At 42.1% G+C, this 25,572-nt stretch overlaps 2 protein-coding genes across 3 annotated transcripts in view; one reads left to right on the forward strand and one right to left on the reverse strand.

Annotated features, from left to right (window-relative positions):
• Positions 1-16,911, forward strand: part of klf12b (Kruppel like factor 12b) — a 35,748-nt gene extending 18,837 nt beyond the window's left edge. The window contains exons 3-6 of the mRNA XM_029531009.1: positions 2,835-3,399; positions 6,514-6,649; positions 12,730-12,887; positions 13,528-16,911. Coding sequence (XP_029386869.1) covers positions 2,835-3,399; positions 6,514-6,649; positions 12,730-12,887; positions 13,528-13,709 — 1,041 coding nt within the window. The 3' untranslated portion in view covers positions 13,710-16,911. The remainder of the gene's footprint in view (positions 1-2,834; positions 3,400-6,513; positions 6,650-12,729; positions 12,888-13,527) is intronic.
• Positions 16,912-21,105: 4,194 nt separating this feature from the next.
• klf5b (Kruppel like factor 5b) lies at positions 21,106-25,189 on the reverse strand. Of its 2 annotated transcripts, none has more exons than XM_029492984.1 (4): positions 25,021-25,189; positions 22,048-22,954; positions 21,896-21,955; positions 21,106-21,555 (listed from the first exon to the last, which is right to left on the reverse strand). In XM_029492984.1, exons 2-4 carry the CDS (start codon positions 22,940-22,942, stop codon positions 21,377-21,379), a joined length of 1,134 nt encoding a protein of 377 aa, XP_029348844.1. In that variant the 5' UTR covers positions 22,943-22,954; positions 25,021-25,189; the 3' UTR covers positions 21,106-21,376. The 2 variants fall into 2 exon arrangements, with proteins under 2 accessions (XP_029348844.1, XP_029348843.1); XM_029492983.1 differs by lacking the exon at positions 25,021-25,189 and adding an exon at positions 23,834-24,160.
• Positions 25,190-25,572: the final 383 nt, after the last annotated feature.

The raw sequence follows: 25,572 nt of genomic DNA on the forward strand, positions 1-25,572 counted from the left end.
TGCCTGATAATTAGTCCAGTCTTCACAATGTTATGCAATTAGCTTTGGCTGTACAATATAAACATAAGCCTGGAGGCTACTGATGCTGCTTTATTATTGATTAGCTGTTAATCAGGCCCATTTAAATGGCCTGCTCCAGATTGCCTTTTAAATGCAAAAAACTGTTTACTGTATGCCATGGTTGAATAATGGATGATTATTTTGTACTAGAGATGTGCATCCATTTTGCCCAGGAACATCACAGTTTAATTAAAAGCCTATATCAATCACTTTCTTTTTATCCCGCCTTATACCAGGGCTGTAACCAAAACAACTGAGGAACTGGATAATCGTCTTCATTTTAAATGATGGGCTCCTGTATTCTCTGGACTAGTTGCACACGTGGACACAGGTTGATATGCAACGTGGTATTCTTTTCCGAACTACAGTCTATATCAATTGTTGCCAGTTGGCGTTTAGTAAAAGTAATAAATAGTTGTATTTTGCTCTGACTCCAGTCAGACATAAAGTCAGAGGACAGAGCAGAGACAGATGCCACGCCCAGCTCGGGTGGAGACGGACAGGGACAGATGCTCTGTAAACTAGCACTTATAATCTCGGCCTACTGTTATTTGATGACATCAAACTTGATGAGGAAAGAACAACTTTTCCTGACTCCTTGTGTCATGAGAACACAATAGTTTGCTTCTCCCTCTTATCAGAGTTGTCAACAATGTCGCCTGCTGTGATGCAAAGCAGAGTTGGGAGTCTTTCTGTCGTTTTGTTTAGAGCCCATATGTAACGTGCACGAGTTTTTATGTCGGAAACCTCCCTGAAAACATGCCAGCACGGATAAAAGGATCAATAAACATTTGATTCTGATGGCTCAGACAGCTTAGAATGATTTTTAACATTTAAAACCTTTATAACTTTACTCCATTTGTCCATCTCCAAAACTTCAAACATCTCCTATTGATGCTTTCAGTATTTTAGGCTAATCTATAAGTCAGCCAACCACAAGGAGCTGGTTGCAGTGTTGCTGCTGATGTATGTGTTTATTAAGGTGGATTAGTTCTCCCAGCTGCGCTTCCAGAAAACACGAGATCCTTTAAAAAGGTTTCTTTTCTGCCAAATATTGCTCAATAACTGTTTGCTACAAACGGTCGATTCCTCGAGGGAAGTGCCCCTAACTGGGCTGTTGTGTATCCATGAAGGAGGTGTGATTGTTTTGTTTTTTGTTTTTCTTTTTCTTTTACAAAGATTGTGGTCAAATCTATTCCAGGTTTGATGTGTAATGTTGCTTGTATTGTCTAAATATAGAATAAAAAAACAACAATTGACAATTAAAATGTTATTCCAGAAAACGCGATTATATACAGTCCAGCAGAGACCCAAAAGAAAGATTAGTGGGTGGTATGCTGAAGCAGGCCATAATGTGCCGTGATCCTTGACCTGACACCAGTGACCCTGAGCTGAACCCCACTAAGGTCTTCAGGTCATCAGAGGGCATATTTCATGGGGTAGGGTTTGTTTTCCAACTGAGGAGGAGTTACACAGTGAGAAGCACTTTTTGATTCATGGGGTCGTACCATTTCCTGTAGGCTGAAAACGAGTATACAAGTCTGGAGTAAAAATAGCAGCCTACTACATAAAAGAACACACACACACACTCTCACACACAGACATACAACTCAGAAAAATTTGTAATATACCGCAGATCCACTCTCAGCCAGCATTACACAAGAGGAGAGAAATGTGAGTCTGAAAAGCAAAAAGCGAAGACAAATATCCACAATACAGAGCATTTTTCATTTCTGCTGCAGCCGGATTTTTCCTTTAACTTTAATGAGCTTTTCCTGTGTGATTAGTAAGAGTCCTGGATGTGCTCACTTTCTGATGGCCTTAGCTGTGAGTCAGCCTCTGAAAGGCTCCACTGGGAGGATCAACACCGCTCACCACACACACAGTCAGGCACCCCTCCCACCTCAGGCACACTGAGTCTAGATCAGCCACATCACATGCAACGTGTTTAATTTGACATTAAAACAAAGACTCTGATGTCAAAGTGTGTCCAAAGTTTGGGAGGCAGGAGGAGCAAATAGTAGCAGGGTGAGTGTCGCTTTTCTTGCTTTGTATGTTCTCCATTATCTTTTCCAAGTAAACAGGTTCCTGAAACTTGTGCAGACAGATGGGGCGGTTGTGTTACAGTCTGCTCGGTGTTAAGCGAAAGATATGTTGAGGGATACACTGAGCCACCAGCGTTGGCCTTAGGAGGCCCATCACTGAGAGACAGAGAGAGAGAGACGGTCAGGAAATTGAGCCCATATGATGTTTTTCCACCGTCACAAAGGAGATTTAGGAGAGATACAAGAGGAGCCAAGAGAGCTGCGTTTCTATGGGAGTGATGGAAAACAGGAGGAAAAGAGAGAGAGAGCAGCCCACGCCAAGAGAGAGTGAAAGAAGGCGAGAGAGACAATATCTTTACTCCTGTATTTCATCTGCGAATGACATCATGCAAACTGAAGGGACTTCACAGGAGGAGATGAACACTTCAATGAACATGAGAAAAATGACTGTCACTGTGTGCAGCTCTCTGACAGGCTTCTATCATGCGGTATCAGGTGCTGATGACACAACAACAGTCGTCCTTGAGTGTAGTGAACAACATATCACTTTTTGGTTGAAATTATTAAGCAGAATATAAGTGGAAATGTGAAATTTAATGCCATTATGGACGTGCCTTGTTGGCAAAATGTGGGACTCATCTTTTTTTGTGTGTTTGTAGGATGTTAAATGACAAAAAGAAACCGGTTGAGGGAAAATCTGACATCGCTCTCTTTCTTTTTCTCCCACAGTCACCTAAAGTGCGCCCTTATTCTGCGATGGACGGCGTCCCTTTCTTCCTCAGTAGAGTTAAACCCGAGCCTCCAGAAGACCTGCTCGCTCACGACCTGCACTTCCACACACAGACAGAGCCTGTCGACCTGTCAATCAACAAACCCCGCCCCTCCTCTTCTACCACCATCCCCACCACCACAACCTCATCGTCATCCCCTCTCAGATCTGCCTTCTCTCCATCTTCTTTATCGTCGTCATCCTCCTCCTCCTCTTCCTCCTCCTCCTCCTCCTCTCCATCAGTCATCACCTCAGCCTCATCGGTGCTCACACCAGGCCCTCTGGTTGCCCCTGGCACCGGGGTGAGAGGTCAGCCGTATTTGCACATCCTGCACTCTGTGCCGCCGCCTCCTTCCAGCCCTCTGAGCCTGCAGGGAGTAGGGAAGCTGGCCAGCCATGTTCACCGCATCCCAGTTGTGGTACAGTCATTGCCCCTCATGTACACCACTGCAGTTCGATCGCCCTCCAGCCTCAACAACGCCATCATGCTACCTCTGCTGGATGAGGTTAAAAGCCAGAGCAAAGGTGAGGCCCTGCTTTTCCATATTCATGCAGCTGCCTTTGTTTCGATGGGATTTCTATTAATTCTAAATTTCAGGTAGAAACACTGTAATTTCTCCAGTAATTAAAGAGACACTCTTAAATCTCTAAAGGAAATGATTTAGCATCATGATTCAGACTTTGTTCTACCATTTCATGAATACATTAGTTTTACTTTGTAACTAAAGCACTCAAGAGGCAAGAAACTCTAGCCTCTGGACACTTAACCACTTACTTAACCTACTAAGAAATTTCAATTAGAAATGTAATAAAATGTAACAACCCAAACACCACAAAATCTGCAAGGCTCTTTTTACAAAACAACCTAAGCCAATTATCTGTTCAGAAACATGCCATGACACAGACAGGTAGGACTTTGCTCTAATACCTGTGTGATGGAACATGGCAGATCGTATTGACAGGATGTATACTGGTCCTTAGAATGGCCCTGGGGCCACAATGTTTCCCCCGTCATAGTGAAGGCTCAGAGTTTCAATGGCTGCAAAGATGTTTTAAATAGCCTGCTCCGGAGAGAAACAAACATCCAGGGTGATGTGAATATTGGCCCTCTTTGGCCGAACCTACACAGTGTCATCGGTTTACTCGCTGGGTGTGGTTTTATTGCTAACCACAGCGAGCGAGCCCACAGTAGGTGTTTCTCTGAGCTGTACAGCAGGGCAACTGTTATTTGTAAAAGAAGTTTCTCCCTGTCACTCCCTGCAGGATGGACAAACACACTCAGACATTAAGCAACGCCCGTTTTATGCTTTAAGCGTACATGCGAGCAAACAAACAGATGTGTAATTAGAGCATGCGCGCAGACAGACACTTGGCTGACGGGGTGGGGTGGTCCTCAGAGATGGGCGTTTTAAGTGCTGGATGTCTGCTCCCAAGGAGAGGAGAGGGAAAAAAGAAGGGACAGGAAAAACAAGACTTGCATAAGAGGGTGTGGATGGACATTGAAGATGGGTGGCACTTCCCCAAACACATGCACACACATATGCACAGTTAGCTGTGCCCGGCTCCAACTGCTCCAAACACAAAAGAAAGAGGGGGGTGAGTGAGAATTAAAAACACTGGGTGTGATGGATGGCCACTTTTACTCAGACCGCAAATACAAAATTTAGTTTGAACTTCATGTGATGAGAACTTTTACGTACAATTTTCCAGCCCCTCAAATTTAAGCATCTTATTGTGTTCCAGTTTGGCTTTAAGTTGGTATTTTTGTGTTTATTATGGAGTTCTCTCTGTCAGGCGTGACTGTTGCTGGATGGCAGGGTGAACAAGTTGTTGACACAAACTGAAGCTCTTTCTGCCCGTGTGAAGTTTAAAGCAATTATTGATGCTCTCAACACAGATACAAAAACACTTCCATGCGCACGTTCATCCACTTTCCCACGTGCACGCACGCACACACACACAGGTTGGCCATCCTCTTTAAGAGAGGGCGGGTACCCTTCCTTTCACTGCTGTCTCCCTGTCTCCGGCAGGGGGTTGCCATGGAAACAGGGCTTGACTGGAAACAACAGGAGAGAAAGAAAGAAATCCGGTGCTCTGCCCACCTCTCCACCACTCCTCCTTTGTGTCCCTCGCTCCAAATACCCCTTTCCAACACACAATGCATTTCTGGCTAATTACAGGTTTTCCGTGGGGTAGGCGAGCTGGTGACCACTCTGCATGTCTTAGTCTGCTACAATAGTTAGAAACCTTTAAAAGCAAAAGCTCCAACAGAGTCACTGCAACCCCCCCCGCCACCCACCCACCAGCCCACCCCCTACAAATAATAACACCATGTCTGCTGCTAACTCTAGACCCTTATTACGGGACATTATGGCCACAGTCTTGGCTGAGAGGGCAGAGGAGGTGAAGTCTTGATAGCTTGTGAAAGCATCAGGATTACAGTATACTGGGCTGTTACAGAATTCAGTATATCTTAATATATTCAGCGTTTGCGATGATGACATCTTCAGAGCGGAGACTAGTTACTATAATATCTCGGTTATGTTGTTTCGCTGTCTTCTTTTCTGTTGAATTGTTACCATGTTTCTTGATCAATGTTTAATCCAACACTGTAGATTTATGGTAACATTTCTTTGGCAACGAGTCAGCAGCAAGTCTTTACTTTTCTGCTGGTGAGGATGTGTGCAGCCTGTGTCTATGGAGACAGAGAGGACACGGTGGCTGAGGACTCTGGCTGTGTTTCCAATGAGCTTATCCAGGAGAGAAGTTGTCACAACTTGTTGAACAAATGTAACTTTGTCATGTAGAGACAAAGACCCCTGTGCTCACTGGCTGAGAGGGTCATGGTTTAAAAGCACACTGGATATACAGCTAACTTGCTAATTATCGCTGGATTTTCGGGGAAAAGAACAGAGCGATGAAAAGATGTGGTTTTGATTCTGCAGGCCGGCTTTTATGGCCAGATTTTTGTTATGAAGAATAAGATTCTCTGCGACTTGCAGCGCTCTGTTGAGTTGCACTCATGTGCACGTGTACTTTTTAACTTGGGTATACTCAGATACACACACACACACACACACACACACACACACACACACAAAGTAACAGACGCGCAAATGTTTCCACACACCACACAGAGACAACAAAAACGCCCAAACAATGCTCCACCCAGCTCCTTATCTCTTTGGTTTAAGCCTGATAAAATAGACATGTCTGTGTGTGAGTGAGTGTGTGTGCGCCTGTGCATGTGTATGTATCTATTTGTTTACCCTTCTGTGTATACATAACCGCTGGGTAGGCCGTCCTGTCTTCAAGTTGTTTCACTGAACAGGCTGAAAACACCAACACTGAGGTGACACAAACAGCCATACACACACAGAGACACACACACATACATGTGTGTGTGTCTCTGTGTGTGTGTGTGTAAAATAAATCATAAAAGACATAAACGACAAAAGCTCATTTGTAAGACACTTCCTTAAAGAATGACGGATGAAGAGAACATCAAGTACGGAGCTGATTGCCTCATTACAATTAGAAGCACTTTCCTACACACACAATGTGATCTGCCTTATAAGTTTCCAGGGCCAGCTCCAGTGTCATGTGTCTGACTCCTGTGTCTGTGTCCCGTTCTCACAGCACACACAGACCCCAATGGCCTGTCGCCAAGGCAGATCAAAAGTGACAGCGATGACGACGACCTGCCAAACGTGACCTTGGACAGTGTTAATGAGACCGGCTCCACTGCGTTGTCTATAGCCCGCGCTGTACAAGAGTGAGTATCATGATCTGTGTGTGTGTGTGTGTGTGTGTGTGTGTGTGTGTGTGTGTAAGGGGGGGTCATCATACAGTAGGGACATTTCCCTCCTGTAATGACCTTAAAAGCTTAAAAACACACACACACACACACATATCTTTGCTTTAAGTTGTTATTTCTGTTTTGTCTCATCAGAGGAAGTCTCTTTTGGGAAGTATAGCTCTGATACTCGTGTTGCAAAATGCCTATATGGGAGTTTCAGCCTGCTCTACTATTATAAAACTGCTGGTGTTGGAGAAAGCACTTTTTTCACGTTTACAATATCCCTAACCTAAATAAGAAATAGTTGCCTGTAGCCATAGCTGTTTGTTGAAAATAAATTATTTATTGAAATAAGTGCTTTTTTAGCACTTTGGATTTTTATCACCTACCAAATAAAAAAGGAAAAAAAAACAACAACAACATAATAACTATTCATTTTCACTGGCATATTAAAAGTGCAGCTAGTTTAATAGATGTAAAAGTTATTATTTTGGAAAAATATTCTAACATCTTGGAATATGTGCAGGTTTCTATTAAGCACTTTTATTTTGAAGATGTAATGCACCTAATCCACTACAGGCAGCCAAAAGTCCTATTTGTCCCGGTGGACATTAGTCTTTGTCTGAACTAGTAAGGTATGGAGTCTTAAAATATTTAAGAAAGTTTCAGTGTAAAAGGAAGTAAACATAAACTGTGTGGAAAAATGAAAAAGGTGCATTTAGTTACAAAAATGTAACACATTTCCGAGTTCAGAGAACAGAGGTTGAAAATGTTTTCGCTGACGCCTTGGATGAGCGAGCTGTTTACATATGAACCGAGTGTGAGACCCAGCATTGTGAATTTCACTGTGTGGTTTTCTAAATGATCTTCCACTTTTGGATGCAGTCTGCGTGGGTGTGCATCTATATGACTGCATATGGCTCAGACATACTTTGTGGCCTGTATGCCTACAGACATTCCAACTCCTGCAGTGCCAGTCCATCTGTGTTGAATGAAGACTTCCCTCCCCGGTGAATGACAGCTCACAGTTTTCCGATCAGAAACAGGAAATCAGATGCAGAGAAACATTTGCCCTAACCAACACCTCCGTTTTCTCACCTTGCCACCCATAAATTCAGTCCTAACTGGCAGCCTTGCCAGACTCAAGCTAATGCAGATAAGACTTTTATTTAGACCAGCTGCAAGGAAAATATTCCAGGACTCTGCAAGAATCCTACTAATGATGTCGCAGTGTTAACAAGGCAGAGGCTGACGGCAGGTCAAAGCCGGCTGGCTGCGTCTCAGTGGTAACACACCATCACACAGAGACTGATATTATGCACAGGGCATTCTTCATTGGTGTGCCACTGTGTGTGTGAGAACCCGTGCACTAGTGCAGCCAAATGAGTTATTGTGGTGGCACTATGCAACACACTGTGGTTAAAAACTAGAAGTGAAGCTGTTACAGTTTAGTGGTACAAGGAAAGGTTGCCATGTTTAAAGGAAGAGGCAAACACACATACAAACACACGAGCACACACTCAAAGATACCCACTGGAGGACTCAGGTTTCAGTGCAGGTTATTGAGAGGGACAGGCGTGCCCCTGAGTGCCACACGTGGGCACTGGGTGGTCAGAGGAGAACAGAGGTTGGCAGGACCCAACCTTTCACTGCCCAAGCTTTCACTATGGAGATAAATCACCAGCCAGGCTTAGCAAAGCCCTGCCAGGGCCTGCCCACACATTCACTTCTCTGTGTGCAAAGTGCAGACTTTGCTGTGTGGAAACTGTGCTGCTGTGTATGCAACTGTTTGTGCGAAAAAGTATGTGTTCACGTCCGTAAGTGTTAATCCTCCGGTGTATGTGTGTTTGTACTGTACGTATGCACGTGTTTCTGCACAGTGGACAGAACAGCTGGTTCCAGAAGGAGGTCAGCCATTGTCAACAGGAACACAGACTTGCATGTTTGTCTGTGAAAAACAAAGAGGTCTGTAGTCTTCTTGAGTTACTCGCTGGAAGAATGTGCATTCTGTATTGACACAACACATGCGCTCAGTGGACATCTGCACTGCAACAGAAGCCGACGGCTCGTCTTTGAAACATGCCACTCTCTATTGTGTTGTTATATTTCTTCTCTTTTTATTTAAACACGTACGCTGTGAGTGCAGGAAGAGCCGCTTTATGTAATTTAGTATCCATATTTACCCAAGCAGTCATCCAGGCCACGTCGGGGAGGGGAAGTCTAAGGGTGGAGGACAGGAGTGCCTGCAGCCTCCAATCCAGGTATCCATATATAAATAAATGAGTGAAAAGGGAAAGTGAGAGTGAAAGAGAGCGAGTAAGTGTGTGTGTGTGTGTGTGTGTGTGTGTCGTGCTTCTTGGGCAGCCTCCTCCATATTCATGCGTTTCCCTGGGGACCAGTGGATAGGCTATTGTGGGAGAGTGCAAGCGAAAGAGAGGAAGACAGTTAGGGGAGATAGGAGAGGAAAAGAAGGTGTGTGTGTGTGTGTGTGTGTGTGTGTGTGTGTGTGTGTGTGTTGTTGGGGGCAGGGGCTTGTGTTGGAAGGGTCTCTGTTGAAGTCTGGCTTGTCCCCAAGGACCTGGGGGCAACAGACCAAAGCCGGTGGAAGGAGGGGAGGAGGGGTGAGGTGAGGGGTAGTATCCTCGGACAGGTACAGGAATGCCCGGTGGGCAGTCTTCCAATACATGCACACACACTCGCACACAACACACAACACATTTCCTTTCCTGTTTTCTTCATAATTCCAGTTTTACTGCAGGTTTGTTCAAGAACCACACAGAACTGTTGCTGAGTTGAATGTGACCCCGTTTCCTTTGGGAAAAATATGCATTGTGTTTGAATGGAGGGAAACCTACTATAGGTGACACACACACAGCGTCTGTCTCTCTCTCTGCGATGATGAAAGGGGAATAAAAGGGGAAATGAAGGAACCAAACAGAGGTCAGCTGTTTGAAATCCTACCTCCGCTGTACTTCCCATTTCTCTCGGCTGCTCTGGGAGAGAGAACCAAACACATTCACGCAACCATGTTGACACAGAGTTCAAACTAGTGCGACTGTGCCTCTGGACTCACATGAGAAAACTCACATTCTCACACAACAGCTACTGGATATGTTGTTGGTGTGAACACATAAGGCAAATCTTTGCGTATAATGCCATTTGCCACACTTTGCAATGAATTATTCAATCAAGTTATTCATCTGAACTGTTGAGAGAAGGACAATCTGTCAACGCAATTTTATGTTGTAACAATACAAATATGAGAGTACTTTAAGCCTACGTGGTTAACAAGCCAATGTCTATTTAGACTTCTTTGTGTGTGTGTGTGTGTGTGTGTGTGTGTGTGTGTGTGTGTGTGTGTGTGTCCTTGAATGTGTGTGTCTGTGTGTTGCTGTGTCAGAGCACCATTTGAACACAGATCTCTCTGTGTGTATTTACACACAGAGTGAACCTTTTGATTGGCCTACAAATAACAACTTCCACTGCTGGAAGCATCTTTAAATTACTATCTTTAACAGACCAATAATGTGAAGACAAATAAAAATTCCTCCTATTGTAGCTTGAACGTAAAAATGCTGAAGATAAGATATATGTTTTATTGTTGTAATATATTTTTGTGTGTTTATCTTTTTTGACACGACTACACTACATAGAAACAGTTGAAATTGCTGGTTGTCTTTATAGCTACAATTAGTAATTATATTTTAATGAATTCCAATAATTGTCTAGGTTTATTCTAACTCATTGCACTTCCTTATAGCCCAAAGTAATCTTTGAAGATGTATTATTTTGCCCGACCAACAATAAAGAATATACATATATATGCTTTAAGGTTATCCTGATAAACAACAGCTCTTACTTTAGTGAAGCTAAAACTGACAAATGTTTTGCATATAATACTTAAAATGACTCAAATTTGATTCATTTCATTTGTGCATTTGGTTCTTTTGTTTCTTGACTAATTTCCCCTCTGTGATCTTTAAATTCTAATTTAAGTGAAGGGTCAGGGTTGTTTACCTTTGTTACATTGACCACACACCTGTGTTTAACATTTGGGATCTAGTAGGATTTGGAGACAAACTACACGTACATTAAACACACAATAAATAAAGCCAGAAATCTCTCACCGGCTGTGAGGTGGTGTGGCGATGACAACAGTTATTGACAGCAGGGGAGAAGAAAGGCAGCTGCATTAAATGAGGGATGAGTGATGATTTTTTTTTTTTTTTTTTTCTGTTTGTTTTAAAAGTTGTGTACTCAGACCTCCCTAAATTATATCATAATCATGGACTGACTTTATGGGTGAAGTCAGAATGTAAACATCCGCCTCATCCGCTCCGTGGCTGAGGTCAGAGTGTTTCCACTGTAAATCCTGCCACTCTTCCTCACGCGGGACTAAAGCGCCTCAGATTCTAAACATCATCTACACTTCTCTGTGAGATTAGTAGATGACCCCGTAATCACCTCAACAATCAGTTCCAATCAAGCCTTGCAGTCTGCCTCTGGCCTTGCGATTACACTTCATTGTCTTATTGGTCCGTTTTGACACCACACTGCGGTGTGAACTCAGAGACTCGAAGTAGAGCGAAAGCGATCAAGAGAGCAAGAGAAATGAGAGGGGAGATAGAGTTCACTTCATATCTGACCCGTGTGCTCATTTCCTGCACAGCTTCAGTTTGGCAGGAAGCCAAGAGCAACAGGTGATCTGTATGTATGTGTGTTTTTCTGTTATTCTGTGTATTTGTGCAGCCCGTGTGTATGTATATGTGAGCGTGTGTGTCGATCGCACGCATGTACACACATACGCGAGTCTTCGTTTGACAAAGCATGCCTGGGTGAAAGACACAGAGACGGGAAGTAGCCTCCAGTTGGACTGGCTGACTGTCCCTGCTGCTCTTTCAAATCCCTCAAACACAACTCGAGCAGTTCCTCTTCTGCTCCCCCTCGTTTTTCTCCCCCTCTTCACGCTCTTACCTTTTTTCTCAATATCCACAACAGTGGCTCTGAGACCTGAAAGAAGAGCATTTGTGCTCCTCCAGGGCTGAGCGAGCTCTGTTAAATATATCCCACAGATATTACTCCTCCCCTCTAGTAAACAGAGATGTTCTTGTTTTCTGTCTCTACTGTATCTTTCTCTTTCTTGCCAGTGTGTGTGTGTGTGTGTGTGTGTGTGTGTGTGTGTGTGTGTGTGTGTGTGTGTGTCTTGTGTTTATAGCTGTGTGAAAGGTGTTCGCCGTCTCACAGTTAATCACTGGTGAGACCATCTACCACTTCCTACTTACGTACCCTTGTTTTGCTTCCTTCCAGAGATTACAAGTGTTTGTTTTATGTGAGTGAATCGAAATTTTCCAGAGATACAATACTCACACTCACTAATAAATCAGTCATGCATACACAAACACACACACACACACACTTTATTGCGTGGCTCCAATGCTAGCAGTAACAAATAATATAATCAACAGCATTATTGATTACATATCGAAGAGGAGTTACCATGATAAAACGTATTGATTGTGAAAATGACTCGTGTCATTAACCTCACTGAAAAACACAGAGGAAATAATAAACAGTTTCCACTTTTGATTGATGAAAGTCTGGGAGCAACATGAATACCAGCCTTCTGAGCTCATCTGCTGACTGAGTGATGCTGCTGAAGTGTGACACTGCCGCCTGCTGGTCGGGGCTCCGTCCTGCCATTTATGCACAATGTGAGAGTAAAGCAACACTGTAGTGTGCTGTTACCAGGAAAATGAACATATTTAACAAGAAGTTATGGAAGATTTGCATCTTGGGATGATGTTCGGTTTCAATTAAGTTTCATTGTACGCAAATACAAACAAATGTTTCTTTTCACAAGAATGAATCATTTTTCTTTCTGGAGCTGTTTCCACAAATTCAAAATTTCTCTCTTGTTCCCAGCTGTGTGCACTGTGCACTCAAGTTGTTTTGTTTTTGTTTTTTTTTTTATCATTAATACTTCAATTTGTCAGTTCTTTTGTCATGAAGAGATTGTTACGGTCTAATAATGTGTTTACTTTTATTTTCCCTTGCAGTTCCATGTCCCCGTTCAATATTGACAGCATACGGCGCCCCCGAAGGTCAGAGTCACCAGATTCCAAAAAGAGAAGAATCCACAGATGTGACTTTGAGGGCTGTAATAAGGTGTACACAAAAAGCTCCCATTTAAAAGCACACCGAAGGACACATACAGGTCAGTAAGAGTTTATGTGTGTGTGTGTGTGTGTTGTGTTCACTTCCTCAGCATGTCCAACACTGATGCCATCCCATATTGATGCTGTTGCCAGACACAGACGAACAAATATGCCCGTCAAAATCACTTTCCGGTCTTTAGTTTGTTTTAAACAATGTGTATATTTGGATTTCAGTCCAGACCACATAAAGTCAAAGGTCAGTCCCAATCAATCAGTGATGAGATGAAACAAAATGTTCAGAGTATCCCTGGTGATCTTAAAAAATCTGTGCACATCCAAAGCACCAAGCTCAGGCACAACCAAAATGGACCTCTGGGAGGTGGCTTTAGGTTGTGTGATGGTGAAGTCTGCACTTGTAATTTTGATGTGTTCCAAAGCATTGTGCTTTATACAGTAATATGAAAAAGGAGACACTGTAAAGGTCCTGCAGATTACTATCTTCATGATTCAGAAGAGTACGATCATGTATAAGATATGATATAAAGTCTTTTAGCTCCTGTTGGCATGCATAATGAATGTGAATGTCAGAGAAAGTTGCTGTGTCATCATTTACAAATCATTCAGGCCAAACAGTGGCTGTTGTGTCTGAGATCTTCATGCTGATAGACGTGCACCGTGTTCTGTCTCTTTCTTCTCCAGGGGAAAAGCCATACAAATGCACCTGGGACGGCTGCACGTGGAAGTTTGCCCGCTCCGACGAGCTGACGAGGCATTACAGAAAACACACGGGGGTCAAGCCCTTCAAGTGTGCAGACTGTGACCGCAGCTTCTCCAGATCTGACCACTTGGCTCTGCACCGGCGGAGACATATGCTCGTGTGAATCAGATGGAGAGAGAGAAGATAAAGAGAGAGAGAGAGAGAGAGAGAGAGAGAGATGAAATGGAACAAACACACCCTGACACACACACACACACACACACACACACACACACACACGCACGCACGCACGCAGGCAGCCGGGGGAGCGGGATCTCCCTATGAATGTTTTTCAGCTGGCCTGGATGTACACACACACACACACACACACACACACAATCACGCTCACAAATATGCATATATAGACACGCACACACACACGCACGCGCGCACACACATTCTCATCCATCATAAGGAGAGGAGGTATAGAGGTGCACAGAGGTGGTGGAGCACAAAACAGGGTCTCTTCTGGATCCTCTTTGGGCTGGAAGGAAAAGACGTCAGGATCTTTTATTGTCATTGTTTGGAGTACAATAGGGAACTGTCTTTTACAGCACTGTTCATTAATGTCTCACTTTGATTTTTAAAATGAACTCGCACTCGTCATATGGACAAAAAAAAAAATCTATATATAATGCAATCGCAACTGTCTCATTTTTTATTTTATTTTTTTTCTTTGGTATCTTTCTTTTCATCGCTGTTCAAACGGCTGCTTTTCTCGCATTCATAATGTGAAAGATCCGGTTGTATGGAATGGATTTTTCTGTGTGAGCAGAACAAAGTTAGGCCCAGATGGATGACAGAAATCCGGGTCTGGCTGGAGTCGCTGTCCTGTCAGTGCAGTACAGGCAGTATTGAGTCGTCGTGCCTCCCTGTGAGTCGGACTTAAGACCAGCAGAGGGTGCCATCTCATCACAGATGGTTTCCTTTGGCTCAGCTGGAGTTTGCTGGGTTTTTTTTTTGTTTGTTTTTTTTGTCAGAGGTGTCCAGTGGTAAGAGCTGAAAGAGGGCTGGACTTTCACCTTTTTACCAACTGCCAGCAAACAACCCGACAGCATGACCCACAAGAGCCACAGCCTGATTGGATCAACCTCATCACCACCTCTGCTACTTCAGATATTCATGGCTTCATGTCAAGCGATGGAAAAATGGACACATTTATCATCCCACCAGCAAAGAAAAATCCCATTTCTGAGTCTTTGACAGGATTACCCCAAATAACATCAGTGCTATTCTTTATGTTGAGCCTCTTGAAATCTTCGGTTGATTTTGTGCTGTGATTAGCAATCAGTAAAGTGCAATCTTAAAGGATAAATATACTTTCAGTATGACGGCGTTTGTTTTGTTGATTTTTTTTTTTTTTTGATTTTTTTTTTTAAATGCCTGCTTATCGCATATGTTTGACTCAGAAAAATACAACCCCTCATGTACAGTGAACTTTGAAACAATCAGAGGAGATCTTCAGTATGTGAAAAAAAAAAAAAAATAATAATATTAATAGAGGCACCTTACAGACTCATGCTTTCATTCTGTCCTGGTCTATCTGTTTTATTTTATTATTCTGCTCTGTTTTCTCAGCTGGGTTTTGACAGTGAAAGGAATTTGTGTTGGTGGTTTTTGCACAGCAGCACTTGACCATAAGCTGACATTGACACCAGCTGCAGTGTTACAGGGATAGCTTGGTACCTGATGTACAATACTGAAGAGCAATACATTTTGAACAAAGCGATGAGAAGGAGCGTCACCCTCCTCTTTGTTCGGTTTGCTGATGTCAATATTCGAGGAGAAGTTTCTAGCTGAGCCAGCTCCTCGCTCAGTACCATGACTCCCTTGTGTTACCGATTCAGTTCGTAGCTCCAGCACGAGACACAAATCTGATGTATCTCAGTTAGTGAGTCACTATAAATCATCTTTTTTTTACTTTATTTTCTTCGTCTCAAATGCAGAGAGTCACTTGAAATGTTATCACCTCAGAACATTTTCTGATTTGCCTGAGATTTGGCATAAAAGGCTGAAAAAAATGGAGGACTCACATGTGCATGCTCACACAGGGCATATATAAAAAAATACCTACGCTTGCACGTACATGAATATATTATGTATGTTCATTAGGGCGACATTTTAAATGCAGTTGCTGGCAGATATATTTCTTCAAGAACATTACTTAACTTCAATCAGGAAGCTCGATTTAAAGAAATATTTTTATACTCATAAGAGGAGACCTTTTTTGCACGCTCTTTAACTGAGAAAGCACTGCAGACATAAATTGAGAGCATCAGGCCAACCCATATTATTTGATAGTGTTGCTAAATGTATTTATTGGACCGAAGCCAGTGAAAAGAAACAGTAACCTTTTTGATAATAGCACCTTGAAAACGACCTTATACAGCACACACACACACACACACACACACACACACACACACACACACACACACACACACACACACACACACACACACAGCTGCATGCTTGCATTGAACCTCCTCACTTTCAGTAAAGTAGCCAAATCCAGGAAGTCATTTCCACACAATGTATGTGACACCCCTTCCTCCCCCCTTTTTAATGTAATGGAGAATGGTAATGTATGTTATCATTATTTATGTATATTGTTTGTGCACAGCGTCATTAAGCCCAGTTGTATTAACATTTTTGGCAAAAAGCATATCAGCACCTTGTTTGTTTATTAGTATGATTTCTTTTTTTCAAATTATTTTATTTCAGATGTCGATTTATAAACAAATAATCTTCATGGTATTTTATCATCCATATAATGTATAAGATTGTTTTATGATTGAGGGGCACTTCGTCATTGCATATAACTCTTTTTCTTCTGTAAAAAGGATCTTTTGAAATGTTGTAATATATGTGATAGTGAAGATAAAACTTATTACAAAGTTCTACAGCCTGTATATACATTGGAAAAATAGGGCTTTTGATTGGTAGATGCAGGAAATACATTTATACATGTAAAGTCTTTTTCAGAGACTGTAATTTATCTAATTTGATATACAGTGAAATGGGGCTAATGGTATTCATCATGTAAATTATCATATGTGGTGTTATATAAGAGTTTTCTCTCTCTCTTTTTTTTGGGGGGGGGGGGGGGCGGGGGGGGTTGTGGTTGAAGTTCATGATCAAATCATTTTTTTTCCTAAGGCTGAACCAGTGTTTGCTATAATCAACAAGTTATTTATATACATTGACCACATTAAGGTACTCAATTCCCTGTGTTGCTCTTTTGCTATTCCCAGACAAAAAAAAAAACACAAAAAAATCTATTGATCAAGCACATATCAACAACACATGTACTCTCCTAACCAGTATATGACGTTGCATGCCTTAATACAACCGTTTTTTCAAAAATTCAATTAGACTTGAAGGTGGTGTCTCCACAGGACAGGGTGAATTGTATTTCCCTCCAGCTCTCTCTCCTCGTTTTAAAAGCATAATTTTGTAACGGTAACCAGGGTCAAAGTTATGCAATAATAATGAATAGTGCCTCATACCACACACTTGTAATATCTACTGCTCTGTGCAGAGTTTCAATTTCAGCATGTGTCCTCAAATTAATAAATTTCAAATAAGAAATCCTGTTTTTTTTTTTTATTATTATTATTATTATTATTAGTTGGTGTTTTTTTGTTGTTTTTTTTTTTTGGGTGGGAGTGGGGGGGGGTTTGGAAGCACAGACAACATTATGCAAGTCGGACCTCTAATGTTTCACTTTCTTTTTCGCACTGAGCCTTATGCCATCGTGTCAAATGCAGCATCTTCACATTTCACTTTCACAGGCTGTCCATAGCACGCACCGCATTATTACTTTGCTTGCAATAAGTCACATCCTCTAAGGGGGGAAAAAAACAGAGTCACAAAGGCCTCTTGATGCTTCTGCTTCAGCACATGAAGTCAACATAGTGATTCCTTGGAAGATAATGAGGGATCTTACTTGTCGGAAAAAGAAATTCTGTGGCTGGGATTCCAGAGCGATGCCTTTTGTTTATGATCCTACACTTTGTATCAGTTCAGTATCTATTTTACTTTCTGTGTAACATCTGCTTTTGATTTCCTGGTTTTGAAAAATTTAAATAGTGGAACCAATGCCTATGTTTCCAGTTTGCTGATATTACGTACAGTAATTGTTGTTCCTGTATTTATGTAAAGTGAGTGTAGTGTAAATATATTCAGATTTTTCCATTCTTGCCGTTTGAAAAAAAAAAAAAAAAAAGTTGTGATATTGTGAAGCACCGCTTCAAAAGGGAGATTCTGCTCATGGAATTCCACATCTGTAAAAGAAAATTTTTAATCCTGATATTTTTCAAAACTTCAAGAACAGATGTCCTTTTTTTTCTGTTACACTTTTCCTTTCTCCAAGAGTTGTTTAAGTATCCAGTCAGTGTTTTTGCCTTTTTCTCTGTATTTTTCATATGGATGGAGCTGTGAAATTAAAATAAGTTCAAACATATACATGTATATTAATATGAATGGAGGCATGAAGGTTAATAAAGTTGCATTTTGTATGTAACAGTGTTGAAACTAGTTGCTATGTATGACAGAGCTGGGTGGTATGTGGATTTGATGTCGGTGAGACATTTGAGCACCGTACTCACATTCACTGGCATTCAGAAACCTAATCTTGGTATTAGGGAAGCCATTTCAAATGATAGCTGACATACGGCACACAGAGCGTGCCTGATCACTACGGGACGGAGAAAAAATGTCGATACAACCGTAGACATATAATAACGACTTTTTCGTGTGTGGGGAGGGTAAAAAAGTCACGAGATAAAAAACTTTAGGTTGGCCCGTGTACTTAAACCTCCAAGGAGAGCATCATGTATTTGTGTGTGACCTACATTGTTTGTTGTTATTATCTATCTTTAACGTAGTGTGTAAAAAATAGACCTCCTGAGAACGGGTTGCACTTGAGAGAAAACGCCCAGTACATACTGTACAGTGCTCTATCAAAATGGATCCTGATGAATGTTTCTGTCTGCCAGTAAAGGATTCCAATGATTACAATAACAAGGTTTCAATTCCCACTCTGCTAAGATTTTTTGGTCCGCACATACATCATTATTGATTTATTTTTCACAACAACCTACGTTGTGCAAGCTATACTGTACAAGTGAGGCAGAGCACAGTGAGAAGAAGCTAAATGCGAATCAGAGATGGTGTAACAACCCAGTCTGGGAACTTCCTCTGAAACAGGACAAGTTCAGGCATCTTCTGTGGTTTGTTTAGTTTCTTTTCGCACCTTTTGTCATCATTTTAATGGGGACTCGCATCAAGGAAGTTTTCTGAGGCTCGTTATGTTTTAATTACACTGAATTGTTAGTACAATAATAAGTATATAATGTAATAAGGGTGTGCCCCTCAATAATGACAGAATATTGACGCCACATCAAGGCTCATTACGCCAGTAAAGATTGGGTAATGCTGCGAGAAGGTGAGCGGTGCATATGAAGTGTGGATTTTTATTTTAAAATGAAACACTACCAACCAAGTTTCTCTTGGTTGTCTATCATTACTGAGAAATATCTGCAAAAACTGGCGTTGAGGTTACAGTACAGACCGCCAGTACAGTTACAGCAAGAAAACCAGTGGATGACTCATGGTTTCATCGAATGAGTCACATTCATTTTTAAATTATAACTGAAAATCGATACTGATGACATCAATCTGACATCTGAGACATTTAACTTCGCTACCAACAGGAAAAATAATGATATCCACGATATCGATACATCCATGCAAATCGTTTTTTTGAAGAATGCAATATTCAATTTTCAGTTATTACCTGGAAAGACGTGAAAAAGTGAAAAATCTGTAAAAAAGCAGAAAAAAAAAAAAAAAAAAGTCAGACATTCAGAAATATTCATTGTTACAATATTCAACACAAAACTTTTATTTGCAGAGAGTCACATGGCTTTGTTTTACGTTTCTTTTTTTGTTTGTTTGTTTCTAAATCAGTTTGGGTTACATCTTCATGTTAAGAAGCTAAGACACAAAATATCCAAACCGACTTTTTATGTGTATCAACCATGTCAAAATATTTGTCTGTATGTACTTTGTATTTTCCAAAGTATTGCAATAATTCACTGGCACACAATCCACTGAGCTGAGAGCTGCTTGGCTGGAGAAAGTGATGATAATGTCAGACTGTAACGATATTCAATAATTTGATCCATCTCAGACTTTGCCAAAAATAAAGTCTTTGCATTTTAATACAAAGTTAATAATCATTATACACCCTAAAACAATCAATGGATTCAATACTCAAACAGCAGACACAAAATATATACATCTTAAGAAATTATAGAAAATCAGCTTTGCTCAACCAGACACGAATTATGAATTAAACTTGGTCATAAATAGAAAATAAGGAGGGGCAGCCAATGTACAGCATCATTTTGGCAGAGTAGGGTACCTGATAAAAGAACATTGTCCCAAAGGGGCAGCTTTCTTATTTTTTCATTTATCCAAAAAAAAAAAAAAAGGAAATAAAAAGCAGTTAAAGGCACTTTGAAAAGGTGTTTGAATACATGGATGGCAGTCAAAGAAACTGAAAGCTTTCACCGACGTTCAGATTGGCTGGTCTTCAGACTATGTTGGAAAAAAAACCCCTCAAACTCAGAGACATCAATTTGAAATCACTTGAGAAGACAGATTGCTGGCGATTTGATGTTGTAATCCTGTTGTGAGCAGAACAAAATATGTAACGTTGTGAAACATGATTTGCAACCGACACAAAATCAAGATGAACGTCAACTTGTTGCCTTCAAGGGGAACGACAAACCCTCGTTCTCAAAGCTGTATGTCTTACGTGGCTGAAGTTCATGTGGGCTAAAACCAAGTCCTTAAAATAACTTCTTAACCTCTTAAGTAATTAAATGAAATCCATGTATTGATCATAAAAGTCCTGGAACTGAGAAAAACATAAAACCAATAATGCATCAGGAAATATCTCTGTTGATTGTGTAACTATGTGTGTTAGGAGAGCAGAAATATAGATCCAGTTGTATATGATGAATATCTCTCATCCATTGTATCTCAGATGAATACAGATTTCGTTTTGTTTTGAGTGAAGCTCCTCTGTCTCTGGCAGTGTTTAAGTCGGGCTGTGAGCCCTGAACGCACCACGCTCTTCACCAGCTGGGAGACAGCGCTCATACCAGGATTCACTTACTCATTCATTTCTTGCTGCGGGGCCTTTTATAAAATCCATTTTTTTATTACAACTTTGCTACTTCTTATATTACACCTCCTCCCCCCAGCCAAAACAGCACATCTCTTTGATCTCCCTGTTGCTAACAATACTAGATCTTCCTCGGCGCTTACACTATGGCAGTATGTTATGGAAGCTAATTAAATAAATGCCCATATGACACAGATGAAATCTGTACAGTGAGGAAATTGAAAATGAGAGATTGACATTTCCTGAAAAATTGCTTGTAATCTGATGGAGATAAATGTTTGCAAGGATTAACTCTAGCTCCATCACTACATTTGGCTAATGATTTTTTTTTTTTTTTTTTTTTTGGACTGATACCTTAAGAAAATGGGCACACACATGGAAATAAAATAAGGCAACAGTAATATTTAATCTTTTTACAATAAAAGAAATAATGACATGTGGGCCAGCACTGCTAAGATCATGTCCACTGGGAAGTAGAGTGGAATAATCCACCAATTTTTAATTTGTCTGTCTGCTGATATGTAACTGGCATGTGTTGTCCGTGGTTACTGGGGGGGGGGAGGGAGATTGACTTGATTTGCAGGCGGGTGTCTCTAGCGCTGGTGTCTCTTCATGTGCAGGGCCAGGTGGTCCGAGCGGGAGAAACAGCGGTTACATACTACACACTGGAAAGGCTTGGCCCCCGTGTGTTTCCTGAAATGGCGAGTCAGCTCATCAGAGCGAGCGAAGCGCCAATCACATCCCTCCCAAGAGCAGCGATACGGCTTTTCTCCTTTGGTGAAAAACACACACACACATATACACACAATGTGTCTGAATCCATTTCAATTAAAAACAGTGAATATTGTCTTCATTTCTCAAAAGACAAATAAGAGTTTTGATGATGAAAAAACTGATACCACGCCTCGACTGTGAGCCATAAATCACAGTGAGTCCCGTCTTTCCCCTTGCCCCCTTTTATGTGAGCTGCAGGGTTTATGTGATTTGACAGCAGTGAGACGGGGGCCAGGTCTGTCAGCACACAGACTGCATCTGCATGCCAAATATATTTCTCTGCCTGGCAACATCACCACTTTCACCCCAAAACAAGAATGCAGCTCCAAACCCTTTACCTGTGTGGGTGCGTAGGTGGGCTTTTAAATGAGAAGACTTGGTGTATACTTTCTTGCATCCTAAAAATAAAAGAAGACAGACTTATCAATAAGTTGGGGTTTAAAAAGGAACTTTTGTATTTCTAATGCTGCAAAAAAAACTGAAAACTCACCAGGGACATCACAGTGATGAATCCGCCGTCTCTCCAGATCAGGATTATTCCTTCGATTGTACTTGACTGAAGCTGACTGGGCCAGCACTGGGGACAGCGGGCCAACACCTGGCGTTGTTGGCACCGGGGTCAGACTTGAATGCTGGACCGGTCCAGCTCTTGGACTTTGGACGAACTCAATGCTGGAATTTTGGTCTGGACTTTGGATTGGCGCTAAAGTCTGTCCTGGATCGATGTGATTAGGGGTCTGAAACTTTGAGGCGACGCTGGCTTCGTAGGAGGGAGGTGGGGACAGATTGTGAAGGAGCTCTTTCCCTCTGTCTGGACTTGGGGGCTCGGAGTTTGGCGGAGAAGGCGGTAAATAGGTTGGTCTCTGCTGATGGCCCAAGTGTTCGTTAAATTGAAAACATTCACCGTGCGGAGTGCCTGTGTGTTTAGCAGAATTTTGCACTGAGCCTACATGGACGTTGCCATTTGGAAGATTTAATGGGACCATTGGGATGGAGTTCAGCTGCGAACCATGAACAAGCTGCTCCAAATCAGAGTTCAAAAGCTGAAACAGCGGAACCTCTTGAAAATCTGGTACTTCCTGTTTGACGAAAAAGTTACCAGTGGCTGTCTCACCTGCATTGAAAACACCTGGGAGCGATGGCGGCACGCCATTGACCTGACAGGTGGGGTGCATCAGAGAGTGTGACGGCTCTGTTTTAATCTGTCTCATAGTCCTGCAAAGACCCGGGTGAAGATACGTGATGTCAGGAAGGAGCAGGCTCATGTTGACGCTGTAAGGAGAGGCGAAGTCCTCAGTGAATGGCAGCTCGTGCATCAGAGCACCATCCCTGCACAACATTTTGGAATTAACTATGTCCTGAGGGTGAGACAGGTAGCTGTCCATCTCTGCCTTCCCCTGAAAAAGAAAAAGCAAAGGAAACGATCAGGTCAACCAAACACAAGTATCCAGTGATGGATTCGGGCTCCCATGTCGTGAATCGATAGGGAATGGGAGTCAGCTCGTGCTTTTCCCTTCAGCTCCTGATTTTACAGCATTTTAGACTCGGCACTGAGTTTGACATGGACCTCGAACAGCCCAGAAGGCTCAATTCCGGGACACATTAAAAAATAAAAAGACGCCCTGCCTAATGTTAAACCATAACCAGACTTTCCACTGATGCTACACAACAATCATGAGACTGAAACAATAATAAATCAACCTGCTGTGAACGTATTTGTGGATGCATTTGGGGCCTGCACTTTCAACCCCCCCCCCCCCGCCCCCCCTCCCCTTTCAACACACACACACACACACCCCTCCCTTTACAAGCAGCAGACACTCTTTCTGAAACGCACCAGGCTGAGCTGTTTGGAAATACATGGCTGAAATTAGAACATCCAGTTGCTCTGCAGCGTTATGCATCTCTTCCTCGCAAGTTTTCGGCAGCAGGGTGCAACGCCAAAACGATTCACCATTCAGCCTGCTCGGTGAATGTCAGCATCAATGGAGAAATTCAAAGCTGTGAATGTCAGTGGCGGGATGGGGGGCGAGCAGCCGCATGTATGAGGCTACAACGAGTAAACACACAGGCCCTTTACCGCTAATGTTGGGCTCAGATCTGATAAATGAAAACAGCTTTTTGCCTTCATCAGCAATATTCGACATTTCCACGTCAAAGCAGCGGGCATCAGTAAACACTGTGATGCTCCGCGCTAGATGCAGATGCAGAAGAAGAAGAAGAAATGATGATAATAATAACAATAATAATAATAATAATAATGCAGTCCTCCCTACCAAATTGTAATCATGGTACGATGAAGTTCCCGGGACATCCCTCGTGTTACAGAGCACTTGTCCGTGATCTTCAGCTCTCAGACCGTCGGCTGTCTGTGGTGCGGTGCTTTTCTGGAGAAACTGCGCGTCCTGCCCCGGAGCGACCCAAACATTATTCCTTATGGCAGCGGCCATAAAAGCAGAGGAAACTGTCTAACTACCCGGAATCTTTCACAAATAAATGACGCATAGGTGTATATATATTTAAATATGATATTTAGCTTTTTCGACACAATCTGCACAAGCAAAGCGGCGGCTGTCAAGCGCTCATTTCTTCCCCCCCTATTTTGCGCTGGCTTGTCAAATTACGCAACTGCGTGGTACGAGCGCGTCTGCAGGGCGGGGCCGAACACGCACAAAATAATAAACAGGACAGGATACACCTAGTGTAATGAATATTGTGGTGGTGTGATGGGGAGAAATGGCTGAGGAAGACTTGGGGAAATAACACGTGGGGTGTAAAGATGAAGGTGGCAGGTGTTAGTGTCCATAAATGAAGGGCTTATTCGCAGACTCCAGTGTAAAGTGAGTCACCATGGTCAGAGCAGAGCAGCTTTAAACTTTTGTGTGACTTGTCCAAACTGGTCATAAACCTCAGAGACTTTTCAGGTCAAAGGAGGATAAACGAGAAAATCCTAATTGTGATGCAGTTTTGGTATTGCCTTTTTTTTTTTTTTTTTTTATATTTAAATGCGATTCAGTTCTTTCTGACCTCTGTGACTCCTCAGGACAAATTAAAAGTGATGTGCTCTCTGCGTTTCACCCTCAGCCGATCAAGTTAGTATTCCTATCATCTTTAGATGCAGTTTCTGATTTTCTTTGAGCCTCCAGCACACTTGGGTCCTGGTCTGGCATGTTAAAAACGCCACTGCAGTGCAGCTGTCTGTCAGGGCTGCATACTTGATGCCAACATTCCTGAGCCAGCAGTGAAGCCTGCACACACACACACAAACACACACACACACACACACACACTGGCAGTTGATGTTTCCATCAAAATAGCCCAGCGTTTCACTCAAAAACAGTACCACACTTTGACTTGGCGGCAATGATGAGGATGTTCTGAAAAGCTGCCTGCTCTGACTTGAACTTCCACAATAAGCCAAACTAAACTGTAAAAGCTGCGTTCATTTGGTTGAATTTCTTACCTTTTGTTGTGACCGCGTAGGAACTTTGACCTGATGTTTTTGTTTGCCTCCTTTTGTGTTCTTTATATCCTCAGGTATAATCCAGATAGTTGGTTTAGTGAAGAAAAAACAAACATTAATCCAACATGGAGCTCCCTTGATATCACACTGACAGCAGGTTTGTGCCTCAGCTTAACAAAACAGAAGTGACTTGTCAAGATTTTTTTTTTTTCACCACACACAGTTACTATTAAGTTTTAGCTCATGTCAATGTTAATTCCAAGAAAACGTGCTGGAACTGGAAACACAGGTATGACACAACACTGACATAGCTGTGGAGGCTAAACAAGATTTCACCATAAGAGAAAAAAAAAAAAACTGTTTGCCAAGGATGTTTTTTTTTTTCTTAAATGTGACATTTACTGCCACTCCCATCTCTGTTTTTCTTCAGGCAGTGTTTGTCCTCTTTTTAAATACTGTAAGTGCACAGCTTGCAGGCTTGACTGAACACGTTTCAGATGTGAGTATCTCTGAGGTTAGATTGGGTCATATTTGAGAGCTAAACATCCTGAA

Source organism: Echeneis naucrates, chromosome 21, assembly GCF_900963305.1.
Source record: "Echeneis naucrates chromosome 21, fEcheNa1.1, whole genome shotgun sequence".
Lineage (NCBI taxonomy): Eukaryota > Metazoa > Chordata > Actinopteri > Carangiformes > Echeneidae > Echeneis > Echeneis naucrates.